The sequence below is a fragment of the Nycticebus coucang genome, chromosome 4 (assembly GCF_027406575.1).
Source record: "Nycticebus coucang isolate mNycCou1 chromosome 4, mNycCou1.pri, whole genome shotgun sequence".
NCBI classification, from domain to species: domain Eukaryota; kingdom Metazoa; phylum Chordata; class Mammalia; order Primates; family Lorisidae; genus Nycticebus; species Nycticebus coucang.
This window is the reverse complement of record NC_069783.1, coordinates 125,021,732-125,034,020: the sequence shown is the minus strand read 5'-3', so window position 1 is coordinate 125,034,020 and position 12,289 is coordinate 125,021,732. Positions and strand designations below refer to the sequence as shown.

General features: G+C 40.8%; 1 protein-coding gene across 12 annotated transcripts in view; it reads right to left on the bottom strand.

Moving 5' to 3' along the window:
* The window catches only part of GIT2 (GIT ArfGAP 2), a 55,901-nt gene that overhangs the window by 35,600 nt on the left and 8,012 nt on the right, over positions 1–12,289 (bottom strand). For all 12 annotated transcript variants that reach the window (XM_053590033.1, XM_053590036.1, XM_053590040.1 and 9 more), the window contains exons 3-7: positions 11,655–11,767; positions 10,934–11,039; positions 8,539–8,625; positions 8,307–8,437; positions 6,233–6,327 (exon numbers count right to left, since the gene is read on the bottom strand). In XM_053590033.1, coding sequence (XP_053446008.1) covers positions 6,233–6,327; positions 8,307–8,437; positions 8,539–8,625; positions 10,934–11,039; positions 11,655–11,767 — 532 coding nt within the window. The remainder of the gene's footprint in view (positions 1–6,232; positions 6,328–8,306; positions 8,438–8,538; positions 8,626–10,933; positions 11,040–11,654; positions 11,768–12,289) is intronic.

Sequence of the window (12,289 nt, the reverse complement as noted above, 5' to 3'; positions counted from 1 at the left end):
AGTTTTGTTCATGTAAACATTGACAAGACTCATAAAGGAATGCCACTGTTACTTTTTCAATTTAAGTTTTGCAATTAGTATTTTTGCATAGTTTGGAGTCATATGGGAGAACAGAAGTTGCCAGAATGGCTACAAATTTCTGAGGGCCTGGTCAGTAGCAAGAATCACATCCTTTTTTTCTTTTGGTACAAAGATCCAGATATTATTCAATAAACACCTGTGCTCATCCCAATCCTTAGGATTAATTTAGCCTTAGTATAACTATGACTTTCAGACAGGGAAGGTGTTCAGAGGGCTGAATTAGCTCAGAGCAGGCTTTCGTCAGCTCACTGTGTGGGATGGTAGAGCTTCACTGAGCTCTGCTGGCTCATTTGTATTAATCTATTAGTATAAAAATCAGGGCTGGGGCAGGTGACCTTTGAGACCCCAGCAGAGACCCCCATCTCCTACAAAGGCTTAATGACTCAGTCCTAATCTAGCTTCTGGAGGATAATGACCCATGTACCAGTGAATAAAGTCACTAACAGCACTCATATACAGGTTTTTCTGTAAGCATGGGCAAAAGCTTATGAGTGGAACTGCTGGGTTACACAGTATGTAAATCTATGTTTGGGTAAGAAACTGCTAGACATTTTTTTAAAGTAGTTTTATCATTTTGTAGTCCACAGAGCAACTTATTAGAGTTATAGTTGCTCCCCATCTTTTTCCAGAACTTGTATTGTCAGTTGTTTTTTGTTGTTGTTGTTGTGTTTTTGAGACCAAGTCTCATTTTGTTGCCCTTGACAAAGTGCCAAGGCGCAACTTCAAACTCTTGGGCTCAAAGGATTCTCCTGCCTCAGCCTCCTGAGTAGCTGGGACTACAGGTGCCCGCCACAACACCCGGCTAGTTTTTCTATTTTTAGTAGAGACAGGGTCTTGCTTCTTGCTCAGATTGGTCTCAAATTCCTGAGCTCAGGTGATCCACCTGCTTGGTCTCCCAGAATGCTAGGATTACAGGTGTGAGCCACCACGCCCAGCCATTTATTTTTTAAATTTTAGTCATTCTACTAGGTATATTATGGTATCTCACTATGCTAATGGCTAATGATGCTGAGCTTGTCTTCATGTGATTTTGTTTTTTTTTTTTGCCATCTCTGTATTATCTTTTCCCAGTTTTTATTGCATTTTCTTACTCTTGAGTTTTAAAAAATTCCATAAGTCTTCTGGGTATAGTTGTTTGTTGAATATATGATTTCCAAATACATGTATTTTCTCCCATTCTGTATCTTGTCTTATTTTTTTTAACTTTAGTTTTCTTAGAACAAAAGATTCCAATTTTGGTGAAGTACATTTATTAATATTTTCTTTTATGCAATGTGCTTTTGGTGTTATATCTAAGAACTTTAATCCAAGACACAAAGATTTTCTCGTAAGTTTTCTTCCAGAAGTATTATAGTTTTAGGTTTTACATTTAGATGTATGATCTATTCTGAATTAATTTTTGGATAAGGTACAAGGTTTAGGCTGAAGTTCATTTTTACACGTGTGTCTGTCTGTACATAGATAATGTACTAAAAAGACCATCTTTGCTCCACTGACTTACCTTTTCACCTTTGTCAATTGAACCTATTTGTGTGGGTCTGTTTTTTAATTTTCTATACTGTTTCATTAATATGTGTTGATCTCTTCATTAATACCACACTGTCTTGGCTCGGCGCCTGTGGCTCAAGTGGCTAAGGCCCCAGCCACATACACCTGAGATGGCGGTCAAATCCAGCCCAGGCCTGCCAAACAACAATGTAACCAAAAAATAGCCAGGCGTTGTGGCGGGCACCTGTGGTCCCAGCTACTTGGGAGGCAGAGGCAGGATAATCGCTTGAGCCCAGGAGTTGGAGGTTGATATGAGCTGTAATGCCACTGCACTCTACCCAGGGTGACAGCTTGAGGCTCTGTCTCAAAAAAAAAAAAAAAAAAAAAAATTAAATAAATATAAATACATAAATTCCACATGAACTTTATGTCCACCCTATACTTAATTTTTCAGCCTATTTAGAAATAAATCTTATGGGCGGCGCCTGTGGCTCAAAGGAGTAGGGCACCTGCCCCATATACTAGAGGTGGTGGGTTCAAACCCAGCCCCACCCAAAAAAACTACAAAGAAAAAAAGAAAGAAATCTTACCATTATATTTCTTTTACCCTTCTCCTTCTATGTTGTAGTTGTCCAATGTATTATACACTGACATATGCTGATAACCCCACTAGATGATACGACTTTTTTTTTTTTTTTTGTAGAGACAGAGTTTCACTTTATTGCCCTCGGTAGAGTGCCGTGACATCACACAGCTCACAGCAACCTCCAACTCCTGGGCTTAGGCGATTCTCCTGCCTCAGCCTCCCGAGTAGCTGGGACTACAGGCACCCGCCACAACGCCCGGCTATTTTTTTGTTGCAGTTTGGCCGGGGCTGGGTTTGAACCCGCCACCCTCGGCATATGGGGCCGGCGCCTTGCTTACTGAGAAACAGGCGCCGCCCAACTTTTTTTTTTTTTTTTTTGAGACAGAGTCTCACTCTGTTACCCTGGGTAGAGTGCGGTGGCAATGTAGCTCACAGCAACCTCAAACTCTTGGGGTCAAGCGATTCTCTTGCCTCAGCCTCCAGAGTAGCTGAGATTATAGGCGCCCAACACAACACCCAGCTGGATCTTACAACTTTTGATTTCAACTGTTGTATATATCTTAAAGAACTTAAGAGAAAAACATAGTCTACTACATTAGAGATATAATAAATGTAATAGATACTTATCATTCATGTTGTTTTTTCATTCCTAAACATCCAAGATTCCCTCTGTTATCATTCCCTTCCACCCAAACAACTTTCTCGGCATTTGAGTTAGAACTAATTCTGAGGTGGCGCCTGTGGCTCAAAGGGGTAGGGTGCCGGTCCCATATGCCGGAGGTGGCAGGTTCAAACCCAGTCTGGGCCAAAAATAACAAGAACAACAAAAAAGAACTAATTCTATTATTTTTTTCTTCACCTTAGAATTTTGCCTACATTCTAAAGGTAATTTTTACTGAATACAGTGTTCTTGGTGGATAGAACTTTCCTTTTGTCACTTTAAAAATACTGTTTCATTTCTTTCTCATCTCCATGGTTTCTGAGGAAAAATCCAAAATCATTCAAACCATTGCTTTTTCATATACAATGTGTTGCTTTTTCCTGGCTGCTTCTCGTAAGTTTTCTTCAACTTAAGTTTTAATGTGTCTCAAATGTCTATTTATTTGAGTTTATTCTCTGAGGGGTTTGCTGAGCTTCTTAAATGTGTAAGTTTATATTTTTCACCAGATTTAGTTTTTTGTCAATACTTCTTCAAATACTTTTCTTCATATCATACTCTTCCCTCATCCCATTATGAGAGCCCAATGATACAATTTCATAACTTCTGGTATCTTCTCAAAGGTCCTTGAGCCTCTGTTCAGTTTTCTTTCTTTTTTAAATTCTCTGTTGTTCAAACTAGATAGTTTCTAGTCATCAATTTTTTTTTTGAGACAGGGTCTCACTGTGTTGCCCAGGTTGGAGTGCAACCTCAACTCCCAGACTTAGGTGATACTCCTGCCTCACCTACCTTGTAGCTGTACTGCAGACAAGCACCCCACACCCAGCTAATTTTTCTATTTTTTTGGTAGATAGGGTCTTACCATGTTGCTCAGGCTGGTTTCAAACTCCTGGCCTCAAGTGACTTGGCCTCCCAAAGTGCTAGGAATAGAGGCAGTTTTCTATTTTCAATTCCCTGACTTTTCTTTGTCATCTCTTTTCTGCTATTAAGCCCATCCAGTGAGTTTTAAAATTTCAGTTACTGTATTTTTCCCTCTTTATTTTTTTAAGAGACAGAGTCTCGCTTTGTTGCCCTCGGTGGAGTGCTATGGCGTCACAGCTCACAGCAACCTCCAGCTCTTGGGCTTATGCAATTCTCTTGCCTCAGCCTCCTGAGTAGCTGGGACTACAGGCACCAGCCACAACACCCGGCTATTTTTTTGTTGCAGTTTGGCCTGGGCTGAGTTTGAACCTGCCACCCTTGGTATATGGGAATAGTGCCCTACTCACTGAGCCACAGGCACTGCCCAATTTACTATATTTTTCAATTTTAACTTTCCTATTTTGTTCTTTTCTATGTCGTCTACTTCTCTCCTAGGACTTTGTATATTTCTATTTCAAGAATGTTCACTCTTCTTTAAGAGTAGACATACAAAAGGACTAGATGCTTTAAAATCTTTGACAATTTGGGCGGCACCTGTGGCTCAGTGAGTAGGGCGCCGACCCCATATACCGAGGGCGGTGGGTTCAAACCCAGCCCCAGCCAAACTGTAACAAAAAATGGCCGGGCATTATGGCGGGCACCTGTGGTCCCAGCTACTGGGGAGGCTGAGGCAAGAGAATCTCCTAAGCCCAGGAGCTGGAGGTTGCTGTGAGCTGTGATGGCACACCACTCTAGCAAGGGCAATAAAGTGAGACTGTCTCTACCAAAAAAAAAAAAAAAAAAAAAAAAATTGATAATTCAAACATCTGAGTCATCTTGGGCTTGGTATGTCTCTTGACTGCTTTTCCCTTGCAAGTTCATGAGCTTTTCCTGGTGCTTCATGTTTCAAGTCATTATGGACAATAATCTGAAGGGCTTTTTTCCTTTCTTTTTTTCCCTTTTGAGACAGAGTCTCACTCTATTGACCTGGGTAGTGCGCTATGGTGTCATCATAGCTCACAGCAAACTCAAACTCTTGGGCTCAAGTGATACTCTTGCTTGAGTCTCCTGAGTGGGTGGGAGGATATTTTAGTAGAGACAGGGTCTTGCTTAGGCTGATCTCGAACTCCTGAGCTTAAACAATCCACCTGTCTTGGCTCCCAGAGTGCTAGGATTATAGGCATGAGCCACCGTGCATGGCCCATGGATAGTATTCTATTCATGGATACTTTGAATATTATGTTGTGCCTGAGTCTTCTTTAAGCTCTATAGAGAATGTTAGTATTTTTGTTTTAGCATGGAACTAACCAGGTTAGGTTCTGCCTCCCAGAAAAGTAGTGAAAGAACAGAAAACAAGAAAAGCTATAAGGACCCCTCTCATGCCCTTGGTCAGAGATTTAGGCACCTGTGCTGGCACTGCTACTGCTATTATTGCAGCCAAAGGCTTGCCTAGGAAATAGGGTAGGAGAGATCAGAAAAAACAAGGAAGAGGGCAAAACCCCAGGGGATTGCCCTTACTCTCTTTCCTGAGAAAAGTCTCATTTCCTGCTCCTAACACCAGGAAGAGGCATATCATGCAGTTCCAGGTTTTAGGCTGTCACTGAAGCCATATCAGAACAAAATTAATAAGACACTAACCACCATCTTGATGATGTTTTGAGTTCCATAGTTCACCAGCTAGGATTTACCCTCCGAGTCCTTAGATAGCTACAAGCATATGGTCCTACTGTCTCTCTACTCAGTAGGAGAGACACCATGGGGTGTGCTTACTTCCCTCTCACTCAGAACTGGAACCACAACAGGGACTCTTTAACTCTGTTGTGCAATCAGGACTGGGACCACTGCATACCTGTTTGTAGATATTACGAACAAGGAGTTGACAGGCTTTTTCTATTAAGAGCCGAATAGTAAATATGTTAGGCTATAGAACCTTATGGCCTCTGTTGCAACTATTTAACCTACTCAACTCTGCCCATGTTGTGTGAAAGCAGCCATACACTAGATGTAAATGAGTGGACACAGCTCTTTTGCAATGAATAAAACAGGTAATACAGGCTGGATTTGGCCCACAGACCATGGTTTGCTAACCTCTGTTCCGTATCACAAATAACCAAGTTGGCTGATGGCAAAGTTCGCTTTTGAACTTCTTCCTATTTTTTAGATAGAACTCTTAAAATAACTACAAAAGTTATAGCTTTGTTCTTCTATTCCTAGTCCCTATATTAAAGAACTGTGGTACACATTCAATTTTGGTTCAATTATGCTCTCTAACTCTAGAAAGAGCCAATCCTCTACAGCTGAAATAAAGTTTTGAAAACTAAAAATTCAAAGAGATTTGAACAAAATACTTTTTACATGTAAGTTAAAATTCTGCTGTCATCATTTCAAATAAAAACCCACATTCACAACTTTTCAAGGATATGTTAAAGCAGAGGAGGTCATAAAAAACAGGGTCCCAACTTGTTTTTCCAGAACATTCCTGACTGGCGGTATGGGGCAGTAGTTCTCCTTTCACTCACCTGGTTTCCTGCCACAGAGATAAAAGGCTAGTCGGTCCGTCAGCTCATACTGTATTTCTATGAGGCGTTCTGCCAACTCATGGTGCCCTCCTTGCCTACCAAGAGAAAACAAAGCACCATTTATACTGCTCACCATTCACTGGTTTTAGAAGAGAAAGGTACAAAGACATCTTCCAAGACACCTGAGCAGTTTCTCAAACATTGCCTTTTTAGAATAATCAGCCTTTTTGTGCATGGTAGACTACTGAAGTCTGCTTTGAGTCCCACCTTTATAAACTCTTTCCACCATCTGAAGTCCTTCTTTTCTGTTATTAATGCACAAACCAGAATGCTTAATGAGGAATTCAAAGGCTTATGAGAGGGATAAAACATGACTTCATTTAACAAGGTAAGAAAATAAAACGAATCAATAGTTTAGGATAGAAGTTCTCAAAAATTAACTAGAGTGTTCCTAGAAACACATAATGTCCAGGCCCCATCCTTGGAAATTCTGAATTAGTAAGGATGGGATAGGCCTAGTCATCAATATTTTGAAGAAGGATCTTTCCCAAGATGATTCTGATGCGGCCAGTCTGACTCTTGGGTGAGAGTTTATTAATTACTTCAAGGACTTCAAATCAGGCACAGACCAACCTAATGAATAGCTCACATTGACAGCTACTGCTGCCTCTTTATCCTCCAATTTCTGTGACAGAGACTATTAAGTTTCCTTTCTTTATTCATCAAAGAAATATTTAAACTGCTTGGAATCCTTTTAGCAATAAGGCACATGAATAAATTATTACATTGACAAGTTATTATATGTAAGGTACAAATGAGAAAATTCCAAGGGAAGTGATAATAAACATCATTGACTATGAGCTCTCTTCCTCTCCTAAGATAAAATGTACCTTCAGCCAGTTTCTCTGCCCACCATTCAAATCACTATATAAAATGCTCCATCCTACCACATAGCTTTGATTTTTTAAGATGCACATTTTTTTAGCCCCCTTGTTTCTCGAAACATGCAAAGTCAGGAAATATCCTACAAATGTCAATAAATAATTTAATTGGCTAAATTCTTTTTCTTTTATAACACTATATGAAACAGTGATGCCTTGGGTGGCTCCTGTGGCTCAAAGGGGTAGGGCGCTGGCCCCATATGCCAGAGGTGGTGGATTCAAACCCAGCCCTGGCCAAAAACTGCAAAAAAAAAAGAAAAGAAAAAAAGAAACAGTGATGCCCTGTCACAGGCTTAAATCTGCACAGTATTCCTGTTGTCACTCTACTCTGCTCTTTTAGGTAGGCCTCCTGCTGCGCTGGGCAGCTAAGCTGCTCGTTTCCTCTCATGGGGAGCATTTTTGCTCCTCCTTCAAGCATTCAAATTCAACCTACTCTTCAAAGACTCATAAACTACTAAAGAAATTTCTTCTCCTTTTTTTTCTTTTTTTGTGAGACAGAGTCTCACTCTGTCATCCTGGCTAGAGTGCCACGGCATCATAGTTCACTGCAACCTCAAATCTTAGGTTCAAGAGATCCTCCCGATTATTTGGGACTACAAGTGTGTGCCACCATGCCCGGCTAATCAAAAAAAAAATTTTCTTGGTGGCACCCATAGTTCAGTGGGTAGGGTTCAGGCCATGTACACCAAGGCTGGAGGGTTCGAACCTGGCCCAGGCCAGCTAAAACAATAATAACAGCAACAGCAACAACAACAACAACAACAACAAAAATAGCCAGGTGTTGTGGCGGGTTCCTGTAGTCCCAGCTACTTGGGAGGCTGAGGCAAGAGAATTACTAAGCCTGGGAGTTTGAAGTTGCTGTGAGCTGTGATGCCACAGCACTCTACCCAGGGCAATAGCTTAAGAGTCTGTCTAAAAAAATAAATAAATAAATAAAAATTTTTCCCTTTGTAGAGACCACATTGCCCAGGCTGTTCTTAGGCCTCCCAAAGGTGCTGGCATTACAGATGTGAACCACTGTGAATGGGCTGGTTAAATGTTAATCATACATAATTTAGCTGAAGTAACAACAAATTATACTCAACATAAAAAATTACAGACAGTGAGAAGTGGCAAGAATGTAGGTCTTTTACCTTGCATAATCAACAGGAGTTTTCCCACTAGAATCTAGTGTGCCCGGGTCTGCCCCATATACTGCCAATAATTCAGCCTGTAAAATCTGTCCTGCTTTGGAGGCAACATGGAGTGGGGTATTTCCTTTCTCCTAAGAATCATTAATAAAAAGTAGATAAAAAAGCAAATTAAAGTCTTCATGAACATAACTCAGTTTTAATTTAATATCTTAATCAATTCATGTTTTCTTACAGGATGGAAGAAGTTGGCTTGTGCTCCTAAAGATAACAGTCTCAAACAGGTTTCAAGATTCCCTGTTCTCACGCTTGAATGTAGTTGCTGAAAAAAATAAAAAAGAAATATTTGTTAGAAGTGGGTGGTGCCTGTGGCTCAGAGAGTGGGGTGCCGGCCCCATATACTGAGGGTGGTGAGTTCAAGCCCAGCCCTGGCCAAACTGCAACAACAACAACAACAAAAATACAAAAATAAATAAACTTAATTAGAAGTATAAAGAAAGATTATTAGGGCAGCTGACAGACCATTTTATCATATATCACATTACACACTTCTTTTTTTTTTTTAGAAAGATTCTCAAGTTGTCGCCCTTGGTAGAGTGCCATGGTTGAGCTCACAGCAACCTCAAACTTGGGCTTAAGCAATTATCTTGCCTCAGCTTCCCAACTAGCTGGGACCATAGACACCGCCACAACGCCTATTCTTTTGTTATAGTTGTCATTGTTGTTTGGCAGGCCTCGGTAGGGTTTGAACCTGCCAGCCCCGGTGTATGTGGCCAGTGCTCTAGCCATTGAGCTACGGTGCCAAGCCAGTAACACGCAATATTTGATTTGGCTCATGAGGTGGATGGAGAAGTCTTTTCTTTGCTGGTCACAATCACACTTGGGCTGCAAGGTGGGGTCAGAACCATTTTACTATAAGGAAACTATGGCTGTCAAGGCTGACCTGCCCAAATGCATGACTTGTCTAAGAGAGCAGCACAACCAGCACCTGAGTGACAGGCAATACTGTATGAGGACCTGGCTGCACATGGCTCTGAAGCCTGACAGACTAGAATTTCAAGCTATACCCCCTACTGGCTGCCTTCCTTTAAATCTAATCTAGAATTGTCCAAGATGCAATAACCCTTATCAGAGGAATGGAAAAATCTACTCTTTGTATTCAAGTCTTGTTTTAATATAGCCTTTCTTTTCCCTTGAGAGATGGTATTTCATTATGTCGCCTAGGCCAGACTTGAACTCCTGGGCTCCCACCTCAGCCTCCCAAGTAGATGGGTACTACAGATGTGTGCCACTGCATCTGTGGTTCATTAATTTTTTTTTCTTTTTGAGATAGAGCCTCAAGCTGTCACCCTGGATAGAGTGCCCTGGCATTATAGCTCACAGCAATATTTTTCTATTTTTAGTAGAGACAGGGTCTTGCTTTTTGCTCAGGCTGGTCTCAAACTCCTAAGCTCAGGCAATTGACCCACCTTGGCCTCCCAGAGTGCTAGGATTACAGGCATGAGCCACTGTGCCAGGCCTGCGGCTAATTAATTTTTCAAAACTTTGGTTAAAACCACCTACCACATACCAAGTCTTACTAATTAATGAAAGTAACAATTATATACAGTTCTTTTTTTTTTGTTCAGCAGGACTGGGCCAGTTTTGAACCTGCCTGCCCCAGTTTCCGGACTGGCGCTCTAACCATTGAGCAATAGGCACCCAGCCAATTATATACATTTCTATGCAAAATTTAAAGTGAGTGTCCACTCTGTGTATGAACAGCATTTGTCAAAAGCAGCACTTTGAAATTACTAATTCATATGCATTTCTTAACCACAGCTCTCAAAAACATGTGAAAACCCACATAAAGAAAGCTGTCTACTCATGTTACAAGTATGATGAACCATTCTGTACACTATAGCTTTGAGTCACACATTGCTTTCCTACTCAGTCTGCAAGCCAGAAACCTGAAAAAGTCCTCTTCCTTTAGTTCTTTTTCTAGTTGTGACAAACGATCAACTGTCCTGTTAACTTTCTATTCTCTTTTAGAAACAAACTCTAGAAGATTCCTATTTCAAAGTTTTTTTCTGAGACAGAGTCTCATTAAGTCGCCCTTGGTAGAGTGCCATGGCGTCATAGCTCACAACAACCTCAAACTCTTGGGTATAAGTGATTCTCTTGCCTTAGTCCCCCAAGTAGCTGGGACTACAGGCGCCGGCCACAACTCCTGGCTGTTTTTTGGTTGCAGTTGTCATTGTTGTTTTAGTAGGCCTGAGCTGGGCTCGAACCCACCAGCCTTGGTATGTGGCCGGCGCCCTACTCACTGAGCTATGGGCGCTGAGCCTCTATTTCAAAGTTAAACAAAAGACTTATCAAAATACAGTTTAAAGACCATATTTAAAAAACACAAATAGTTTTCTAGATATTTACTTTTCCTCTTTGCCTGTGTACCCCCACTGACATGAATGACTACCATTTGAATTAAGATTAAGGAGGAGATCAATTGCAGAAAAAAGCTGTTATTAATTACTTAATGCACAGAAATGAGTTGTTTTTTCTTTCTTTCTTTGAAGGTTTTTTTATTTTTTCAAATAAAACAATATGCTGTCTCAGTGAGCTCTTTTAGGGTTTTAAAATGTGTGACCAACCTTACTAAGATCTTTGGCAGTCACACTATCGTCATCCCGGCAAGGCAAGCGATGGACAAATGCTAACATCTGATACTTGGCTCTGATGAATTCCGCTTTATTGGGACTGGTTTGAAAACAAAAAGAAAATAGTTCACTTGTAGTTCAGATACAACATTCCCCACTCTTTGTACTGTGAAAGAGGAAGTGACCCACATCCCCTACTCAAGAACAAAATGAACAAGTAAATTTCAGTTGTGTTTAAGACCCAAAGTCTGAAAACATACATTAGGCATTATAATAGCTGGGACTGCAGAATAACTACTTTTTATAGCATCTTTCTTCTCTGTGTAATTTTCTGAATTGGCCCAGCAACCTTGGGAGGAAGTGGCAGTTAGTTCTATCTCATTGGTGAAGCATCTGGCAGACTGGTGGTGGCCTAGAACCTAGATTTCTGGTCTGACAGCCTCTTGTGTGAGTAACTAAGTTTAAATCTGACATGTACAGCCTCCAAGCCTCTGTTTCCAAATGGAGAAACCACTTACTCCTGCTGGGTAACCAAGCAAAACAGATGGTCCTACCCAGCCTCATTCTGCATTTCTAATAGTAAAGCGCCCAGGGCACAAATGGGGTAATACCTCCTGTGCTGCCCTAGGGGAAGCTGATCAAAAATAGCTCCACTCCTGTCAGTTAGCCCCACTTGTTATAAAAAAAAAAAAAAATTTATAAACATTCCACTCACTGTACTTTATCCTGTGGATTAGCTTTACGTCTTCCGCTCATAATAGAGGCAGGGTCCAGCAAAGAATGCTCCCATATAGAATTAGCACCATTATTATACAAGGTTTCAACCATCTAAAACCAACCAGCAGGAAAATATAGTTTAATTTATTTTCACAAATATTCAATGAGAATCAGAAACTGAACCAGGAAAACAAAGCTCCATTACAAACACTAAGATGGTTGGGATATCACTCATAACATTGTTTTCTGATTTCAGAATGGGAAAGATGAAGTTAGATGCAGGATTCAGCTGTGACCAGCAAGATAACTAAATGCCTAAATGGGTTTGATTACACTATTCTTACAGATTATGAAGGAAAAATACTTTGACACTTTAAGGCAGTGTTTCCCAAACCTGATCAAATACTCTTTTCAAGATTCCTAACAACCCATGTACTATCTCTATTCCACTTAATATTTTTCTTTAAATCAACTAAAAAGTCTTAAAACTTGGGCGGTGCCTGTGGCTCAGTGAGCGGGGCGCCAGACCCATATACTGATGGTGGTGGGTTCAAACCCAGCCCCGGCCAAACTGCAACAAAAAAAATAGCCAGGTGTTGTGGCAGGCGCCTGTAGTCGCAGCTACTGGGGAGG